The sequence below is a fragment of the Anabrus simplex genome, chromosome 1 (genome assembly GCF_040414725.1).
Source record: "Anabrus simplex isolate iqAnaSimp1 chromosome 1, ASM4041472v1, whole genome shotgun sequence".
In the NCBI taxonomy this organism is placed as follows: Eukaryota; Metazoa; Arthropoda; class Insecta; order Orthoptera; family Tettigoniidae; genus Anabrus; species Anabrus simplex.
The window spans coordinates 1627530827-1627553793 of NC_090265.1; the positions used below are offsets into that span (position 1 = coordinate 1627530827).

Here is a 22967-nt window from a genome sequence, read left to right on the forward strand (position 1 = left end):
GTTCTGTCCGTGGAACTGAGTGTTCATTTTGTGTGTCTGTCACCATGGAATAGCCTCTCGTGTCTGGTTGCTTGAGTGAGCATTGTGTGTCTGGAGCAGCGTGAGAGTTTGACTGGGTACCGGCAAGGGACAGTGAACGAAGTCTGCTGTGAGTGTACGGACATTGTATGACATATAGGGTTTTGAAACTGTTGTCTGCGGGCTGTGAACCAAGTGGCTGTGATCGTGTACAACAAGTGTAATTGTGAACTAACTCAGACCATAACTGAAGGTTGTGGAAAAGTAGTGTGATTGTTTAGTCTGTAAGCGACCTTCCTTTCTATCGCATATATTTTTAACTACAACAAAAACACCTTCATGCAATCTATCACTTCAGTTTCTCTACAGAGCTCTTCTGGTTTTTTTTTTTTTTTTTTTTGCTAGGGGCTTTACGTCGCACCGACACAGATAGGTCTTATGGCGACAATGGGATAGGAATGGCCTAGGAGTTGGAAGGAAGCGGCCATAGCCTCAATTAAGGTACAGCCCCAGCATTTGCCTGGTGTGAAAATGGGAAACCACGGAAAACCATCTTCAGGGCTGCCGACAGTGGGATTCGAACCCCCTATCTCCCGGATGCAAGCTCACAGCCGCGCGCCTCTACGCGCACGGCCAATTCGCCCGGTCTTCTGGTCTTATTAGCAGTACATCTAGAATATTATTCCCTCTAGTTTGTTCCATCACTTTCTGATTTAGCTGTCCTCCCCATATTAACTTATTCACCATTTCTTGGTAACGCTTCCAGTCATTGACATTACATTGCTAGTTGACTGTTGAAGGAAGCAGACGTGTTTGTGCAGCGATGGGTATTTCCTTATCAGCTTGGCGAGCAGCTGCGAAGTGTGTGCTGGAATGCGGACCTGCAGCAAGCAGTTACCCGGGAAGTGTTGTATCGATGGCACTCATTACCACATTACTTGTTATAGGAGGCTTGGAGTTAAACCCGGGTCCTGTTCAACCAGCTCCAAAAGAGGTAGTGAACATGAAGTGTATAGGGTGTAAGAGGAACTTAAGATCTGGTGCTAAGTGTGATATGTGTGGAATGTGGTTTCATTTCAAGTGTGGTAAGCTACAGAACCTGGACAGTGATAAGGAAAGGAAGGCATGTAGCAAGTGTTTCATGAATGGGAATGTGACTAGCGACAAAGCAAAAATTGACGAACTACAACAGGAATTAAATTAAGCGAATCTCATGATTGCGGAGCTACAAAAGAAGTTACAGGAAGTGTATAAGAGAAATGTAGGCACTCAATTCATCTGTGGAGAATATAAAACCTGTAAATTGTGTAGTGATAGGCGATTCTATCGTATGGCATATAGGACAGGAAAATAGGTCAGTGAAAGTGATGTGCATGCCGGGAATTTGAGCGGAACAGTTGAACAGGAAAATAGAGGACGAATGCAGTGAGAATGAGGAAGCAGTAATTCTCAACATAGGAACTAATGATTTAAAAAGGCAACAGACTGAATATATAATGGAGGACATTTATGATCTAGTGAACTCGACTAAGAAACAGTTGTAATTAGTGGTCTACTGAGGAGACCAGATGTATCATGAAAGAAGACTGGCCGATTGAATGAAGAGCTTCAGTAGGTGGCCAAACAGTTCCGATCACTCTTTGTAGACTGCAACAGTTGGATCGATGACAGGGACTTCAGCAGGGATGGACTTCATCTGAACCAGCAAGGAATGGCAAGACTAGGTGAACTCATTTCGAGGGTTACCGAGTCCTCTTCCACCCACACGGATGATGGCACAGAATGGGAAGCCGAATGACGATCCATGATGGGAGCAGATTCGATGCAGCTACGACGACAACGGGGCCACCAACAGGATATTGTGAGAGGCAGTGATACTGGATCGGGTAAGCTTCTTAGACTGTTGCAGGTAAACTGCAGAAGTACCGGTAATAAAATCGCAGAATTCAAAAACTTGGTTGATGCGAGTGACCCTGATATAATTGTGGGAACGGAAAGTTGGTAATCGGATAATATATATAATTCATAAATATTCAGGTCAAAATTTCTAATGTTTAGACGGGATAGAGGGTCGAAAGGAGGTGGAATTTTCATTTGTGATAGTTTAGAACTGAGCAGTACGTTAGATATACTGTAGATAAAGCGAAAGCATTAAATAAGCACTACAGAAAGGTCTTGATGGCTGCGAAATAATTGGTGTGAAGGTAAATAATGCAACCAATAAACAAAATATAGTCATTATTGGAGCTTATCGCCTGCTGAAATCAGGTTTAAACACGATCACTCGTCTTTCAGAATTGACGTGCAAATATAAGCTACGGGAAAAGAACTATAACTGCAGGGGATCTAAACCTACCGTCAGTAAATTGGGCTGGGTCAACTACAGGGGGAATATCGCAGGAAGCAGTTAACTTATTAGTATGGAATAATGGCTTTTCCCAAGTCGTAACGAAGAACACACGTAAACAAGCACTTTTAGATGCTTTTCTAGTCAGACCGGATGACATAGTTATACCTTGTGGCGTAATTCAGGGGATTAGTGAAGACAGTGCAGTGGTACTTGATCTCTGGAAATACGAGGCATGTGGAAATTTCTAAGACTATTTGATGCTATGCGAGGCGAGACTCCATAGGTTTTCAAAACTATTTGAGGTTGTGCTATACTAACTGGTTAAAGGAGGGCAAGTGGATGGACGACATTTGGGAGAACTTCAAAACCATTTTAAATACTGGACTGAACAAATTTGTTCCCAAAAGGATAATTAGGGAAAATTCAGATCCACTGTACTACACCGCGATTATTAGGAAGCTTAAACGTAAGACTAGGACAGTGTTCAACAGAAGAAATAATAATGATGCATGCAAAGCGGAGTATAGAAGTTTGGTGAAGCTTTTGCTAGCAGAAATGAAAGTGGCTGAAGAGAAATATCTTGACAATATCCTAAATGAAAATCAAAATTCTTGGAACCCTTTAAAAAATATATATATACGCAGATTGAAGGGAGAGAACAAGTCAGTTCCTTCTCTTTGTATAGGAGGGGATTTATTGACGACAACAGATATAAATAAAGCCAAAGCATTAAATAAGCACTACAGAAAGGTTTTTAATCCAGCGGCACAGTTATTCAGGGACACTTTTCCGAAAACTAATAACGATATCCAAATTAAAGCATTATTTCATAAAGGTCTTTCTAAAGTCAGGAGAAGTAAATCTTGTGGGCCAGATTCTATTTCCGGAGAGGCACTTAAATTCCGGGGGGGGGAAGCAATCCTACAATATTTTATAAGAAACTTTAATATATTACTGAACAATACGAAGGCTCCAGAAGATTGAAAATTGGCCATTGTAGTTCCTATTCAAGAGCAACTTGAATAACCACAGAGCGGTAAGTTTGACGCCAAACATATGCAAAATAAATGGAGCAATTAATAGTAGATTATGAGGTTAAAATGCAACTCTTCTGAAATGATATATAAGGGGCAATATGGTTTTAGGGAAGGCTTCTCCTGCGAAAGTCAGCTCTATTCCGTACGTCAAGATATATCAGATAAGCTCGACAGTGGGTCAAGGATTGACACAATAGTAATTGATTTTGCTAAGGCAATTGATCTTGTGCCACATGACATCTTTCTTAACAAGTTAGCACGCACGGGCATTGGCACCAGAGTTGTAAAATGGATACGAGAACTCCTCAATGGAAGAACTCAGAGGTGCGCACGGGAGAAACGCTATCTTCCCCAACAAGTGTCTGGTGTGGCTCAGGGTAGCGTTATTGGGCCAATTCTTTTCATACTTTTCATGAATGATGTGCCTGATTCGATAAAATCGGAAGGGCTCCTAATTGCCAATACCAGGAGATAAAGACAGAGGAGGACGAACTATTGCTTCAGCAGGATTTAGATAAGATTGAAAAATGGGTGCGTAAATATCAAACGAAAACCCACAGCGGATAAAAAAAAAATTGTTTCAATAAAAAGAAAATGACAGGAGAGATGGATTACAAAATTGGAGGGGAAAGTGTTGTTGAAGTTGATACTTGTAATTACTTAGGTGTTACTATTAGAAAAGACTTAAACTGGTCAGAGAAAGTGAAAAATGTAGTGAAGAAATCCTGGAAAGCGTTACATTTTATAATGCGGAATCTCAAGACAGCTAATTCTGGTGTCAAAAGTAAAGCTTATAAATGCTTGGTATGACCGATTCTCGAATATGGAACTAAGTGTTGGGATCCATACAGAGTGGGTTTAATAAATTCCCTAGAAAAAGTTCAAAGAAGAGTGATGTGTTTCGTAACCAGGGATAGAAGGAATACCATTAATTGGGAAAGTCTTGAATCTAGAAGAACAAGAGCTCACCTGTGTGGTCTTTGTAAGAGCTATAGGGGAAGGGCTGCCTGGAGTAATATTAGGAATAGGTTGGAACCTCCCTCATACTTATCGAGAAATGATCATAAGCATAAAATTAAGGCCAGAAACCAGCATACAGACGTGGGCAAGTTTTCCTTCGTAAACAGGACCATAAGGGATTGGAATAAATTAACTGCAGCAGTCTTTGATAGATTCCCTTCTGGTATCAAGTCATTTAAGAAGACCATTAGTGCTAGTGTAAAGTAAAAGTTGTAAATTACGGACACTGAATTTGTGATTTTCTGCTTGGTTTAGATTGTGGTGGTGGTGATGGTGGTGGTGGTGGTGGTAAACATTTGGTAAATTGAGATCACCTGCTACACTGATGTCCCTTTCTGTGTCATTCCCCACATTTATCAATTCCAGTTTTCCAGGTGAGGTGAACAAGCACTTGCAATCTCTTCCTGTCTGCATATATCTTCTGTTCCAGGTCATCTTCCCATTCAAGACTTCTCTCCTCCACATCTGATTTCAATGTGTCTATCCAGCATTTCCTTGGCCCTCCCCTTGGTCTCTTTCCTTGCACAGTAAAGACAAAGTACTGTCTGGCTGTTCTTTCACTCTTAATTCTCATAATGTGCCCACACCACTGAAATCTATGCTTCTTTATTACACTGATAATACCGACCTCAATACCAGTTAAATTCCTGTTAACTTCATTCCATATTTTGTCCTTTTGACTAATTTGTTTCATAGTTCTAATGAATCTCATTTCTGTTGCCTGAATTCTGCTGTAGTCATTATTTAGTTGTCGTTAAACCATATGTGAGAATAGGTACAAAGCAGGTGTGGTACAGGGTTACAGTCAGGTCAGGAGCAATCCTGCTACATATGTGACAGTACTACCTGCAATGTCTGGTCGAGGGTTAGGCAGCCAATACTAAACCTGACAAACTATGGGAAGGGCCTTAAGAGACCTCATGAAGCCTTTGTGTAAGAAATGATACTTAAATTTGTCAAAGTGCTACTGCCTCGTAGATGTGGCAGGGGGCTGCTAAAGGTTAAGGGAGATTACACAGACAGAAAACCCTCTGCAGTGTTAGATTTAGCAAGCCAACTGGACCGAGGTAAATGAATGTTGCTTTCAAAGTTAAAACAAGCCTCAGGTCTGTACATCCCAAAAAATATCAAGTTGCTTATTATCTTTAGAGATAGGCCTTAAACCTAGAATTTCATGTTTCTCATCCTTAACCCTCGAGTACTCGCGCTGGCGCGCTGAGTGCACCACGTTTAAATAAACGGGTGTCCATTGTCGCACCAACAATCTGCTGACCTGTGTTGTTAGATATTCCTACAGTATAGTTTTAGCTATCTGTGTGAAAAGTCAAATAACTATTTCTCCAACAGAAAGAAATTAAACTGTGTTTTAAGTTCATCGTGTCACACGTGCTTCATCATGCAGGTATATTTTTATTTACAAATTATTTCTGTATTCACTAGAATTATCTCGCATTAGTTTTCTGTGGACTGTTTGTTGCTTTCTACGCGAGTCTCCAATAATTGTTCCGTTTATTTAGGGCTGGAAGAAATCTGTCAAGTCCACAGCTGAACTGGTTACTGAATGATGATCCTGATTTCGACAAAGCAGACGACTGTGAAAAGGAGGAAGACAATTCTGAAACTGAAAATGAGGAAATAATTTTCAGCGAGCATAAACCAGAATTTGAACAGAATTATGACTTGGGGACAAGTGACGAAAGTTCTGGTGAAGCTGTGTTAGCCAAAAATGATTGTTTCATAGGAAGAGATAAAGTTTGTGTATGGAAAAAACAATGTTCTAGTGGATCCTCTAAGACTCAAGAAAAAAATATTGTTAAAATATTCCCAGGACCACAGGGTGAAGCTCGGGGTGTAACAAGTGAACTGTCTGCTTTTCACAAAATTATTGACGTAAATATGATTGACAATATTGTAAACTTTACGAATTTGTACATGCGACCCAGTTTGAACGACATAAAAGAGAGAGAGATTCCAAGGAAACATCGCGTACTGAAAAAATGGCTTTATTAGGCTTGCTCCTACCTTATTGACTGAAAGAAAGCTAATCACACGAACATTAGGGAACTCTGGGCTAAAGATGGCACGGGAGGAGAAATCACAAGGGCAACAACGAGTTACAAGAGATTTCTCTTTTTACTGAAATGTCTTCGATGTGATGACAAGTCCATGAGGGTCAGAAGGAGAGCTCACAATAAACTGGCTGCAATACGGATGGTTCTTGATGCATTTGTGACAAACTGCAAGAACAGTTACAATCTTAGTCAGTTTGTAACCATTAATGAAAATCTCCAAGCTTTTCGAGGACGATGCAACTTTGTTCAGTTTATTCCAAACAAGCCAGACAAATACGGAATAAAGCTGTTTTTGCTTACAGATTCGAAAACCTTATACACTGGAAATTTAGAAGTGTACTGTGGCAAACAGGAACAAAGATCTTATGACATTTCAAACTCAACTTTGGAAATTGTTGCTAGGTTAGTTTCTCAAATTAAAGGCACCAAACGGAACATCACCATGGATAACTGGTACACTAGCTATCCCCTGGCAATGTCTCTATTGAAGAAGAAAATTACATGTATTAGAACACTGAGGAAAAACTAACGGGTAAGTCCTGTTGAATTTCTGCCTCAAAAAGATCGACCTGTGAAATCTTTTTTGTTCGGATACCAAAAGGACGTAACTTCGGTGTCATTTGTACCGAAGAAAAACAAGGCCGTGCTGCTGTTATCCACCATGCATGACAGTGGTGTCATAGATGAAGAAACGGAAAAACCGGAAATGATCCTGGATTATAATTTAACAAAACAGGGTATTGACACAGTGGATCAAATGTGTGGCACGTATACCACCGCACGCATCACAAGAAGATGGCCACTGGCAATGTTCTATGCCTTCTTGGACATAACTGGGATAAATGCACAAGTGATCTATTTTTCAAATGAAAATAACACAAGAGACCCGAGGAGAATATTTATTTAAATTTGTAATTTTCTCTGATGAAACCAAATCTAGTTGACTCTTCCTGCAAATCTTTCCGTTTTTCTCCAACATTTCAAGAGCCCTGAAGAAACAAATGTTGTAGAGCCTTCTCTGAAGAAACAAGATGTGTAACTTGCGGACATGCTAAAAGTATAAACACTAACATAAGATGCACTTCATGTCACAGCTTCATCTGCAAGCAACATGTAAACATCACATACACATGCGAAATTTGCAAGAGTGCACCAGCCAGTGATAAGAATAAACAGGACAAAACAATGATGCCAGATTTAAATTTATAAGCTACAATATGCTGTAATAATTATATTTCTGATTGTTAACATGTAAAAATAGACTGAACTGATGTCATATTTGAAAGTACTCATTGTATTAAAATACATTTGTTAATTTTAATTTAGAAAGTAAACCTAACGTTTAAGTAGAGGCTTAGTGAATTTATATGACAATGTTATATTGTAATGTAATTAGGGAGGTAAAATAAAAACGATCATTATGTAAAATATTTCAAGAATTAATTGATGAACGATAAAACGTAGTATATAGGCTTTACTTAACTTTGATGGAAACATTAACATACTTAATGGAGCACTCAGTGCGGCACGCAAGTGCTTGAGTGATGAAAAAGAACGCGAACACTCGACGGTTGACTTTATCACAGCTTACAAATTCTTCTTTTGACAATGAATATTTCCCCACCTATCATTCCTATCTTGTTTCTACAATAAACACTTCAGTTCTGCAAGAAAATGTCTGCATCCATAATATCACTCCTCAGCCGTGATTCAACTCCTATTACAGTGTGTGTTGTATGCTCAGTCCTCAGCCCATAGGCTGGTTGGATTCTCAACAGTTCCACCATCAGCTGTCATAGATGGCCTAGACATCACTGAAGAAGGATACGAGGGGAATGAGGAGTGAGGTAGTGGTAAGGTGGTAAGGAAAGGTAAAGATCCACTATATTACAACAGAGAAATAAAGAGACTAAGAAGGAGGTGCAGGTTGGAAAGAAATAGAGTTAGGACTGGCTATGGAAGTAAGGAGAAATTGAGGGAACTTACTAAGAAATTGAATCTAGCAAAGAAGTCAGCTAAGGATCAATCATCAATCAATCAATACTGATCTGCATTTAGGGCAGTCGCCCAGGTGGCAGATTCCCTATTTGTTGTTTTCCTAGCCTTTTCCTAAATGATTTCAAAGAAATTGGAAATTTATTGAACATCTCTCTTGGTAAGTTATTCCAATCCCTAACTCCCCTTCCTATAAATGAATATTTGCCCCAGTTTGTCCTCTTGAATTCCAACTTTATCTTCATATTGTGATCTTTCCTACTTTTATAAACGCCATTCAAACTTATTCGTCTACTAATGTCATTCCACGCCATCTCTCCGCTGACAGCCCGGAACATACCACTTAATACCAATATAAATGGTCCGTTATTGGACATTATAAATTTTCCAGCTAACTCATTCTTGGTTGCCAGCGTTTCGCCCTCGTGTGCTAGGGTGGGCTCGTCAGTTGGTACCTAGCACACCTACCAATACGCTGGCTAGTGCATACCGTGGAGGCCACTGCGTAGGCTAACTGGAGCCACCGGCAGTGCCAATGCACTAAGAGACTTTGTCTCATCAGCAAAAATTGATGCCTGCTTGGCCATCAGATGATATAGATGTTGATTCCCATAGGGAATCTGAAATATTTGTCCTGAACATCTATACATCTATATCATCTGATGGCCAAGCAGGCATCAATTTTTGCTGATGAGACAAAGTCTCTTAGTGCATTGGCACTGCCGGTGGCTCCAGTTAGCCTACGCAGTGGCCTCCACGGTATGCACTAGCCAGCGTATTGGTAGGTGTGCTAGGTACCAACTGATGAGCCCACCCTAGCACACGAGGGCGAAACGCTGGCAACCAAGAATGAGTTAGCTGGAAAATTTATAATGTCCAATAACGGACCATTTATATTGGTATTATAAATTTACTCATTCAGGACAAATATTTCAGATTCCCTATGGGAATCAACATCTATATCATCTGATGGCCAAGCAGGCATCAATTTTTGCTGATGAGACAAAGTCTCTTAGTGCATTGGCACTGCCGGTGGCTCCAGTTAGCCTACGCAGTGGCCTCCACGGTATGCACTAGCCAGCGTATTGGTAGGTGTGCTAGGTACCAACTGATGAGCCCACCCTAGCACACGAGGGCGAAACGCTGGCAACCAAGAATGAGTTAGCTGGAAAATTTATAATGTCCAATAACGGACCATTTATATTGGTATTATAAATTTACTCATTCAGGACAAATATTTCAGATTCCCTATGGGAATCAACATCTATATCAACATACCACTTAGTCGAGCAGCTCTTCTTCTTTCTCTCAATTCTTCCCAACCCAAACATTGCAACATTTTTGTAACGCTACTCTTTTGTCGGAAATCGCCCAGAACAAATCGAGCTGCTTTTCTTTGGATTTTTTTTCCATTTCTTGAATCAGGTAATCCTGGTGAGGGTCCCATACACTGGAACCATACTCTAGTTGGGGTCTTACCAGAGACTTATATGCCCTCTCCTTTACATCCTTACTACAACCCCTAAACACCCTCATAACCATGTGCAGAGATCTGTACCCTTTATTTACAATCCCATTTATGTGATTACCCCAATGAAGATCTTTCCTTATATTAACACCTAGATACTTACAATGATCCCCAAAAGGAACTTTCACCCCATCAACGCAGTAATTAAAACTGAGAGGACTTTTCCTACTTGTAAAACTCACAATCTGACTTTTAACCCCGTTTATCAACATACCATTGCCTGCTGTCCATCTCACAACATTTTCGAGGTCATGTTGCAGTTGCTCACAATCTTGTAACTTATTTATCACTCTATAGAGAATAACATCATCCGCAAAAAGCCTTACCTCCGATTCCACTCCTTTACTCATATCATTTATATATATAAGAAAACATAAAGGTCCGATAATACTGCCTTGAGGAATTCCCCTCTTAATTATTACAGGGTCAGATAAAGCTTCACCTACTCTAATTCTCTGAGATCTATTTTCTAGAAATATAGCAGCCCATTCAGTCACTCTTTTGTCTAGTCCAATTGCACTCATTTTTGCCAGTAGTCTCCCATGATCCACCCTATCAAATGCTTTAGACAGGTCAATCGCGATACAGTCCATTTGACCTCCTGAATCCAAGATATCTGCTATATCTTGCTGGAATCCTACAAGTTGAGCTTCAGTGGAATAACCTTTCCTAAAACCGAATTGCCTTCTATCGAACCAGTTATTAATTTCACAAACATGTCTAATATAATCAGAAAGAATGCCTTCCCAAAGCTTACATACAATGCATGTCAAACTTACTGGCCTGTAATTTTCAGCTTTATGTCTATCACCCTTTCCTTTATACACAGGGGCAACTATAGCAACTCTCCATTCATCTGGTATAGCTCCTCCGACCAAACAATAATCAAATAAGTACTTCAGATATGGTACTATATCCCAACCCATTGTCTTTAGTATATCCCCAGAAATCTGTAGGTTCGTTGGTTATACTTACAAAGGTAGGTTATCATAAGGAATAGTACCGTAACTTCTGCAGCAACTTCTCCGGTATTTCGTATAGATATCCGTTCAAACTATCGCGAAGGTAATAATTAGTGGTCATACAAATTTGAGTGAAAAATGGAAGGATATGTATAGGTACTTTAAGGCAGAAACAGGTTCAAAGAAGGACATTCCAGGAATCATTAATGAACAATGTATGCGAGGATCTTCAAAAGGCAGAAGTATTAAGTCAGCAGTATGTAAAGATTGTTGGTTACAAGGATAATGTCCAGATAGGAGAGCTTAGAAATACTAAAGAAGTATTAAAATTTACCTGTGATAACAATGACATTTACAGTAAGATACAAAAGTTGAAAACTAGAAAAGCAGCTGGATTTGATAAGGTTTTGGGGGATATACTAAAGACAATGGGTTGGGATATAGTACCATATCTGAAGTACTTGTTTGATTATTGTTTCCATGAAGGAACTTTACCAAATGAATGGAAAGTTGCTATAGCAGCCACTGTATATAAAGGAAAGGGTAATAGACATAAAGCTGAAAAATTACAGGCCAGTCAGTTTGACATGCATTGCTTGTAAGCTTTTGGAAAGCATTCTTTCTGATTATATAAAACATGTTTGCAAAATTAATAACTGGTTTGATAGAAGGCAGTTTGCATTTAGGAAAGGTTATTCCACTGAAGCCCAACTTGTAGGATTCAAGCAAGATATAGCAGATATCCTGGATTCAGGAGGTCAATTAGACTGTATCGCAATTGACCTGTCTAAGGCATTTGATAGGGTAGATCATGGAAGACTACTGGCAAAAATGAGTGCAATTGGACTTGACAGAAGAGTGACTGAATGGGTGGCTCTGTTTCTACAAAATAGAACTCAGAGAATTAGAGTAGGTGAAGCTTTATCTGTCCCTGTAATAATTAAGAGGGGAATTCCTCAAGGCAGTATTACTGGACCTTTATGTTTTCTTATGTGTATCAATGATATGTGTAAAGAAGTCGAATCAGAGATGAGGCTTTTTGCAGATGATGTTATTCTGTACAGAGTAATAAATAAGTTAGAAGATAGTGAGCAACTGCAAAATAACCTTAATAATGTTGTGAGATGGATAGTGGGCAATGGTATGATGATAAACGGGGATAAAAGTCAGGTTGTGAGTTTCACAAATAGGAAAAGTTCTCTCAGTTTTAATTACTGCAGTGATGGGGTTAAAGTTCCATTTGGGGATCATTGTAAATACTTAAGTATTAACACAAGGAAAGATCTTCATTGGGGTAATCACATAAATATGATTGTAAATAAAGGGTACAGATCTCTGCACGCCTTATGAGGGTATTTAGGGATTGTAGTAAGGATGTAAAGGAGAGGGCATACAAGTCTCTGGTAAGACCCCAACTAGAGTATGGTTCCAGTGTATGGGACCCTCACCAGGATTACTTGATTTAAGAACTGAAAAAAATCCAAAGAAAAGCACCTCGATTTGTTCTAGGTGATTTCCGACAAAAGAGTAGCGTTACAAAAATGTTGCAAAGTTTGGGCTGGGAAGACTTCGGAGAAAGGAGTCGAGCTGCTCAATTAAGTGGTATGTTCTAAGCTGTCAGTGGAGAGATGGCGTGGGAGGACATTAGTAGACGAATAAGTTTGAGTGGTGTCTTTAAAAGTAGGAAAGATCACAATATGAAGATAAAGTTGGAATTCAAGAGGACAAATTGGGGCAAATATTCATTTATAGGAAGGGGAGTTAGGGATTGGAATAACTTACCAATAATTTTCCAATTTCTTTGCGATCATTTAAGAAAAGGCTAGGAAAACAAAAGATAGGGAATCTGCCACCTGGGCGACTGTTGTTGTTGTTGTTGTTGTTGTTGCAGTGACACAGCACAACACTGCCTTCCAGTTGTACTCAACATATCCATATTTCGATATTGTGAACACAGTACCTTTACAAGTACAAGTTCTTAAACAAGTTGAACAAGTTCTTGAAATGAGTAATGTAGTCTGTTTAACATGACAAACAATTAACTTGTAATTTGCATTTAAGACCAGCGCACCATATTCTTCTGATAAACACACCATTCATGTATCTCGCTTTCATCTTCCTTTTGCATTTACACCAAAAATCACTAGTTCCCAATATGTTTAAGGTACCCCTTCACAACACTAATTACTTTAAAGTACAACTCATCTATCATAAGAATCACTCATCGCCCTTCCGCTCTCTCATCCGCATGGTCAAGCAATGAATTACAGTTGTTGTAATGACTAGACTGCTGCAGGAGCTGTTCATAGTCATGCATTGGCAGAAACAGTGAAATAAACAAGAGTTACTTTTCTAATACTATTACGTACCAAACCACCAAAGTAATCTGGTTTTCTTGTAACCGTTTAATCTCCAGTAATGCACATAGTGTCCACCCGAAAAATTACTACATTCACAGTTATTACTATGTCCTAGAAATCATCAGTGGAGTTCTACTTTTTTGTTAAATGACAATGCACTTGAAACATCAAAACTAGTATGTCGTCATCACCATCTTCAGTTCCCCGGGTGTGGTTATACGAGCCCCGTCCATCTTTGTCTGTCCATGAACCATTATTCTCTCATAATCTTCTCCCAATCTTGTCCTCTCTCCTCAACATCTTCCTTCACCAGATCAGTCCATTTTCATCCGGGTCTGCCCACTGGTCTTCTTCCTTTTACTTCTCTTTCATATTGCATTTACACCAAAAATCACTAGTTCCCAATATGTTTAAGGTACCCCTTCACAACACTAATTACTTTAAAGTACAACTCATCTATCATAAGAATCACTCATCGCCCTTCCGCTCTCTCATCCGCAGTTCTGCTTGCATTCATCCTTCTTACAGGGCCAAACCCTTCAGTCTTGCTTTCTGGATCCTCTGTAGTAGGGAGTCTCCTATTCCCACCTCTTCTTGGACTTTTTCATTTTTGAAGTTATCATTCATAGTCTTCTGTAAACTACGTGAATAACCCCACTTCAGAACATCCACAATGTTTCTCCTGGCAAATACATTCTCTGAGTTGAATTAACTACTACTGTACACAGCATTGACAAAGGGGAGTTTTACAGGCAGACAGAGAAACTATAATCCGTTTTCACGGAACAGAGGTCATCTGTTTTCATCAAGATCATGTTGCATAGTCAGATACAAGTTACTAACTTCTTCTACTGTCAGGCAGATGATGCTGTTGAGGCAAGGAGGTAAAGGCAAGCTCAATTCATCCATTATACATACATACATACATACATTATCATTATAGACTGTTATGCCTTTCAGCGTTCAGTCTGCAACCCTCTGTGAATTTACTAAACGTCGCCACAATCCTCGACTTGCAACTAGTGTTGTGGCCTCATTTAGTTCTATACCTCTTATCTTTAAATCGTTAGAAACCGAGTCTAACCACCGTCATCTTGGTCTACCTCTACTTCTCTTACCCTCCATAGCAGAGTCCATTATTCTCCTAGATAACCTAACCTCCTCCATTCGCCACACATGACCCCACCACCGAAGCCGGTTTATGCGTACAGCTTCATCCATCGAGTTCATTCCTAAATTAGCCTTTATCTCCTCATTTCGAGTACCATCCTGCCATTGTTCCCACCTGTTTGCACCAGCAATCATTCTTGCTACTTTCATGTCTGTTACTTCTAACTTATGAATAAGATATCCTGAGTCCACCCAGCTTTCGCTCCCGTAAAGCAAAGTTGGTCTGAAAACAGACCGAAGTAAAGAAAATTTCGTCTGGGAGCTCACTTCCTTCTTACAGAATACTGTTGATCGCAACTGCGAGCTCACTGCATTAGCTTTACGACACCTTGATTCAATCTCACTTACTATATTACCATCCTGGGAGAACACACAACCTAAATACTTGAAATTATCGACCTGTTCTAGCTTTGTATCACTAATCTGACATTCAATTCTGTTGAATTTCTTACCTACTGACATCAATTTAGTCTTCGAGAGGCTAATTTTCATACCATACTCATTGCACCTATTTTCAAGTTCCAAGATATTAGACTGCAGGTTTTCGGCACAATCTGCCATTAAGACCAAGTCGTCAGCATAGGCCAGACTGCTTACTACATTTCCACCTAACTGAATCCCTCCCTGCCATTTTATACCTTTCAGCAGATGATCCATGTAAACTACAAACAGCAAAGGTGAAAGATTAGAGCCTTGTCTAACCCCTGTAAGTACCCTGAACCAAGAACTCATTCTACCATCAATTCTCACTGAAGCCCAATTGTCAACATAAATGCCTTTGATTGCTTTTAATAATCTACCTTTAATTCCATAGTCCCCCAGTATGGCGAACATCTTTTCCCTCGGTACCCTGTCATATGCTTTCTCTAGATCTACGAAACATAAACACAACTGCCTATTCCTCTTGTAGCATTTTTCAATTACCTGGCGCATACTGAAAATCTGATCCTGACAGCCTCTCTGTGGTCTGAAACCACACTGGTTTTCATCCAACTTCCTCTCAACCACTGATCGCACCCTCCCTTCCAAGATGCCAGTGAATACTTTGCCTGGTATACTAATCAATGAGATACCTCGATAGTTGCTGCAATCCTTCCTGTTCCCTTGCTTATAGATAGGTGCAATTACTGCTTTTGTCCAATCTGAAGGTACCTTACCAACACTCCATGCTAATTTTACTACTCTATGAAGCCATTTCATCCCTGCCTTCCCACTATACTTCACCATTTCAGGTCTAATTTCATCTATTCCTGCTGCCTTATGACAATGGAGTTTATTTACTATCCTTTCCACTTCCTCAAGCATAATTTCACCAACATCATTTTCCTCCTCCCCATGAGCTTGGCTGTTCACAACACCTCCAGGATGATTTCCTTTTACATTGAGAAGATGTTCAAAATATTCCCTCAACTCTCCAGTGATTCCCTGGGATCTATTATGAGTTCACCTGAATTACTCAAAACACTGTTAATTTCCTTTTTCCCTCCCTTCCTAAGATTCTTTATTACTGTCCAGAAAGGTTTCCCTGCTGCTTGACCTAGCCTTTCCAGGTTGTTACCAAAACCTTCCCATGACTTCTCTTTGGATTCAACAACTATTTGTTTCGCTCTGTTTCTTTCATCTACATACAACTCCCTGTCTGCCTCAGCCCTTGTTTGGAGCCATTTCTGATAAGCCTTCTTTTTACGTTTACAAGCTTCTCTCACTTGATCATTCCACCAAGATGTTCGCCTTTTCCCATCTTTACACACAGTTGTTCCCAGGCATTCCCTTGCTGTTTCTACTACAGCATCCCTGTATGCCACCCATTCACTTTCTATATCCTGAACCTGCTTACTGTCTACTGTTCGAAACTTCTCACTAATCATATCCATGTACTTCTGTCTAATTTTTTCGTCCTGGAGATTTTCTACCCTTATTCGTTTGCAGACAGATTTCACTTTCTCTACCCTAGGCCTAGAGATACTTAGTTCACTACAGATCAGATAGTGGTCTGTATCATCGAAAAATCCACGGAAAACTTGTACACTCCCAACAGATTTCCTGAATTCGAAGTCGGTTAAGATATAGTCTATTATGGATCTGGTACCCCTAGCCACCCATGTGTAGCGGTGAATAGCCTTATGCTTGAAGAATGTATTCGTAACAGCTAAACCCATACTAGCACAGGAGTCCAGCAAATGCTTCCCATTCCCATTAGCTTCCATATCTTCCCCACATTTACCAATCACCCTTTCATATCCTTCAGTTCTATTCCCAACTCTCACATTGAAATCGCCCATTAGCACTATTCTATCCTTGCTGTTGATCCTGACCACGATGTCACTCAATGCTTCATAAAACTTGTCAACTTCATCCTCATCTGCACCCTCACATGGTGAATACACGGACACAATTCTAGTCCTAATTCCTCAAACTGACAAATTTACCCACATCATTCGCTCATTTACGAGCCTAACAGAAACTATGTTGCGTGCAATGGTATTCCTGATAAAGAACCCTACCCCAGACTCTGCCCTTCCCTTTCTAACACCCGTCAAGTACACTTTATAGTCTCCTACCTCTTCCTTGTTATCTCCCCTTACCCGAATATCACTTACTCCTAGCACATCCAGATGCATCCCCTTTGCTGACTCAGTCAGTTCTACTTTCTTTCTTCCATAAACCCCATTAATATTGATAGCTCCCCATCGAATTCCATTTCATTCACCAAGTTGTTTCCAAGGAGTCCCTCGCCTGTCAAATGGGAGTGGGACTCCCTTACTCCCATAGGTCCAAGGCTTGCTTAAAATGTTCTGAGCTCGGTAAATTCATGAAGCAGGATGCTACCCTACTTGCACATAGTCTAAGTGAGGATCTCTCCTCTAACGGGTCATGGACCACCGGTGAATTGTATAGTCCTAGCCGCCTGAGCACAAGGAGGGCCACGACTCGGAATATGTCCGAGATGCCCACTCCCATTCCATAGCAACTGGTATCCGGACTCTCAGGTCCACTTACTACGCCACTCAGCCGTTGCCCATGGTTCACGAACTAGGATGTGACTACAGTAACCCACAAACATGAACCATTTCATCCATTATTATTATTATTATTATTATTGTATGGCCTCAGCTACTGTGTGCAAGCATTTTAATTTAATTTGACGCCATCTAGCTGCTTGCTCGTCAATTTCGATGTTCCACTATACTCTAGACCTACTAGATGGCAGACTAAACCAAATCTCTCTTGGACCTACGGCTCAGTTTTTGATTAATTTTGTCAGGTAACCCCAAATGTGTCACGAGGGATCTTTTACATGCCAATATCGTACGACATGGCGAGTCAAATGATTTTTTTCCCTCCCTGCAAACATCCGACTACCTCTGCCAGGTTTGAACCCACTATCTTGGGATCCGGAGGCCAACACTACTGGAGATCCACAGAGGGAGCTAAGTAACAATTTTTCACAATTTTACCATCAAATATTATCAGTTACAGCTGAATGTTAACTAAAATTTTATTTTGTTTTAATTATTCATAAAATACTTCCTACTTACAGTAGAGCACTAATTCACAGCTTTCCAAAAGATACTTTCAAACACAATCAGATAGGTGGTATACAGCATTGATTTGGAGTTACTTCATCTTTACTTTTTAGACATGATACTCTTCCATCACTTCAGGAATTACTACATGAATGATTTATTTACCATTTCTTAAAAATCACATTACACCTAGATATAAATCAATATCATCTTGATAACTTGTTAAGTCTAAAATTCACTGAATCTCTATCAACAGGTACATTAAATAAGAACTTACCTGTTGTGCAGCAGCTTCAACAGATTTCAAAAGCTCTGCAAGGAAGCTCTCAGTCTTTACACTCTTTTCTCGAAATTCATATAATAAGTCCAACTTGTATACACATTCCTCGCACACCATTTTTGGAAGTTTATCCGTATTTGTCACCTAAAAGCAGATAAATTAATTGAACGCTTAATAACACATTCTTTATTTAAACATACACTGGTAACTTCAATTTTTAGCAGGAAGAGTACAGATCATAAAAACCACGGGACTGATGTCACAGATAAAGATCACAAAATAATGTTACTTGTTTAACATCCTTTTGATTGATATACCGTAAAGTGGAGTAACTTCCTGACAAATAGCAACACTTATTTTCTCCTGCCTCCTATACTGAAAAAGATGAACCATTTGCAACAACTAAAATGCACATACAATAGAATGCCCTATCAACACTTGGTAGTCAAAAGAACATTGGCGGGCTCATTGTTGAGTCAATCAATTTTTTTCACAGCTCCGACTATTGTCTTGTCTGGTAACAGCATAAAACAAACTGTTCTCTAGCCCCAGCATTTGATTCTCCATTCCAGTGGTTTATGGGGTCAAAATGTAAGTGTGTCTGGTAACTGATCAACACAAGTGGATGCATTTTATTCAAATAGGTTTATCAGGGATAAAAGTTGTCCTCTTCCGGGGTAATTTCGGCCATGCCAAGAACATATAGGGAAACATTACGTGGCTGCGGGTATTGTAATTACAATCCTGTTTACATCAAGAACGCTTTAGAAGAAAATAATAAAGGCACAATAACAATAAACGCGGAAGTTTATCCCAACAGGGAGGGGAAAGACGGTTCCCATTTTCAATGATAAATAGAATGGATATTAGTTGACATGGATGATACACATTTAAGAACTTGATTGACAGCCCCGATATTTTCTAATTTAGAAGACAGTGTACTATGAGGACAGTCTATAAGATTGCTTCTCTTCCGCCCTCTTTTTCTCTCCATACAATTGGGCTTTATGATTTTCATACCTTTTATTTATTATCTTTTGTACCATTACAAATATTTATGCAATGCAACATGTAATTTGTAATATCATACAATGCTTGTATGCTCAGGCTAAATAAAATAGTTTCTTCTTTGGGGAAGATGTGAATTTGATGACTATACATCTCTTTCACCACAAATCGTTTTCATTTGTTTGTGATTGTTGATACTGAGCATTCTGCAGGTTTAAAAAAAACATTCACGGTGACCGAAGTAACACTACATCGAAGAAAACTTTGTTTCTTGAGTTATTTTTATGGCAGCCGGAGTTACCCCATAAACATAATTCATTACTGAATAACAATTAGAATTATGTTCATATTTTAAAAGATTTCAGAAAATTGGAGGGAATATTTCACATTTTAATTTTAAAAATATACGAGATAGTGGCCTAAGTTTTACGGCACTCTTTAAAACATGTTTGAGTGTTGGAACTTTGTCTGACAGAGTTCATTGCAATGCTGGAAGCAGAGATGTTGCTTCTAAACACCTTCAAATGCTCTTTTCTTTTCTTTTTTTTTTTTTTTTACGTCGCGCCCACACAGATATGTCTTATGGCGACGATGGGATAGAAAAGGCCTAGAAATGGGAAGGAAGCGGCCGTGGCCTTAATTAAGGTACAGCCGCGGCATTTGCCTGGTGTGAAAATGGGAAACCACGGAAAACCATCTTCAGGGCTGCTGACTGTGGGACCTTCAAATGCCACTGATCTTAGCAAAGATCAAACATGCTACATTGGAAACAGAAGAATTATAACTAACCAACTGCAAAACTGAAACTGGCCACAGACGCATGTATATTGATTGTGAAATAACGTGAAGGTATTTTTTTCTATTTATCTGAGTTAATAAATTGATATCAGAAATTGGAGGATATACCTTTCTAAGAAGGATCTCAAACTGGAACTATTGAGTTTATTTAAAGGAAAGTTCGAAGTAATTGTATTTTGAAGAAGATATAGTTAATGAAGCTCCTGCAAAATAACCAAAGCTAACAATTCTCCAGAGCATAATATCTTATTCAGCATTATTGATGCCTGCCGTTTCACACTGCTGTTGTTCTGGAAATCATTCTGGTGACGTCACGAACAACCAAACTCATGGGGAGGAGTACAATGACATTGGTGAAATAACACTCGAGTAATTGGAAAGGGCGGTAAATAAACTCCAGTGTCGTAAAGTTGCAGATTAGCATAGAATGTTAGTAAGGTACATTCTGAGTTGACAAAAGCAGTAACTGCAGCTATCTATGAGCAAGGGAACAGGAAGGATTGCAACAATTATCAAGGTATTTCACTGCAGTACACCAGACTAGGTGTTCACTGACATATTGGAAGGATGATGATGATGATGATGATGCTTGTTGTTTAAAGGGGCCTAACATCGACGTCATAGGCCCCTAATGGTACAAAATGAAATGACAACAAAAAGTTCAAAATCATCCACTGATCAAAATAAAATATGTCATGAAGAATGAATGGATGGACATGAACCAAAAAAAAAAAAAAAAAAAAAAAAACAGTGGATCCAACTCAAAAAAAGGTCATAAATAATAGTATTACTGACCAAGGGACCACTTATAAAGCACAATCCTGAATCGAAGATGCTTGATGTCTAAAAGGGTCCAAAATCCAGGTCTAAGGTCCCTCAGAATGGTACATGTCACGAGTAAAGTAGAATCATGGTATTTGTCATGTTGGGGTACTAATCAAAAGTAGCGAAGACTCACGGTGTTCCACACAAGATGGTACTACTCACAAGTATTGTACTTCGTACAGGTAACGCAGACCGATGGTGTTTCTCACACAATGGCGCCACTCATAGCCAACGCAAACCGATGAGGTCCCTCAAATAGGTGTACTAGTCATGGGTATTGGTATTCCCGTGGTGTTCCTCACATAGTAGGTACTAATCACAGGCAACGCAGACCCACGGTGTCGCTCATATAGTGGTACAACTCACAGGCAACGCCCAGACCCGCGGTGTTGCTCACTTGGGTATGACGCACGGTACTGGAAACCCACAGGAGAACCCACTCTTTGCTGCTAATAATCACAAACCTATTTTGTACCTAATATAGTGGTACTACTCACAAGTACAGGCACCCATAGTGTTCCCCGCGTGATGGTACGAATCAAAAGTAGTTTCATGGTTCTAATTCAATCATCCCTTGGTCGCCCCTATTAGTCGCCTCTCACGACAGGCAGGGGACACCATGGGTGTATTTTTTGTCTGCGGCCTCCACCCACAGGGGGTAGTGTGTTTGGTCCGCGAGAGGTATTTTAATTCCCTTAAGTCCGCCGGCAAGCCGGTTAGGACGCCCCTATCGGCCACCTGGGACGCGCCACGTAGGAGTATCACCTCTCCCCCTGCTACGCCAGTGTAGTACGTTCGTTGATATAGATGTTGATTCCCATAGGGAATCTGAAATATTTGTTCCGAATGAGTAAATTTATAATACCAATATAAATGGTCCGTTATTGGACATTATAAATTTTCCAGCTAACTCATTCTTGTTGCCAGCGTTTCGCCCTCATGTGCTAGGCTGGGCTCATCAGTTGGTACCTAGCACACCTACCAAGACGCTGGATAGTGCATACCATGGAGGCCACTGCGTAGGCTAACTGTAGCTACCGGCAGTGCCAATGCACTATGAGAGACTTTGTCTCATTATCAAAAATTGATGCCTGCTTGGCCATCAGATGATATAGATGTTGATTCCCATAGGGAATCTGAAATATTTGTTCCGAATGAGTAAATTTATAATACCAATATAAATGGTCCGTTATTGGACATTATAAATTTTCCAGCTAACTCATTCTTGTTGCCAGCGTTTCGCCTACATGTGCTAGGCTGGGCTCATCAGTTGATACCTAGCACACCTACCAAGACGCTGGATAGTGCACACCATAGAGGCCACTGCATAGGCTAATTGTAGCTACCGGCAGTGCCAATGCACTATGAGAGACTATGAGTTAGCTGGAAAATGTATAATGTCCAATAACGGACCATTTATATTGGTATTATAAATTTACTCATTCGGAACAAATATTTCAGATTCCCTATGGGAATCAACATCTATATCATCTGATGGCCAAGCAGGCATCAATTTTTGATAATGAGACAAAGTCTCTCATAGTGCATTGGCACTGCCGGTAGCTACAATTAGCCTACGCAGTGGCCTCCATGGTATGCACTATCCAGCGTCTTGGTAGGTGTGCTAGGTACCAACTGATGAGCCCAGCCTAGCACATGGGGGCGAAACGCTGGCAACAAGAATGAGTTAGCTGGAAAATTTATAATGTCCAATAACGGACCATTTATATTGGTATTATAAATTTACTCATTCAGAACAAATATTTCAGATTCCCTATGGGAATCAGCATCTATATCATCTGATGGCCAAGCAGGCATCAATTTTTGATAATGAGACAAAGTCTCTCATAGTGCATTGGCACTGCCGGTAGCTACAATTAGCCTACGCAGTGGCCTCCATGGTATGCACTATCCAGCGTCTTGGTAGGTGTGCTAGGTACCAACTGATGAGCCCAGCCTAGCACATGGGGGCGAAACGCTGGCAACAAGAATGAGTTAGCTGGAAAATTTATAATGT

At 40.0% G+C, this 22967-nt stretch overlaps 1 protein-coding gene across 1 annotated transcript in view; it reads right to left on the reverse strand.

The window, feature by feature from the left end:
- Positions 1-22967, reverse strand: part of LOC136858608 (zinc finger protein 260) — a 225187-nt gene that overhangs the window by 158370 nt on the left and 43850 nt on the right. Inside the window, exon 2 of the mRNA XM_067138297.2 lies at positions 18317-18463. Coding sequence (XP_066994398.2) covers positions 18317-18463 — 147 coding nt within the window. The remainder of the gene's footprint in view (positions 1-18316; positions 18464-22967) is intronic.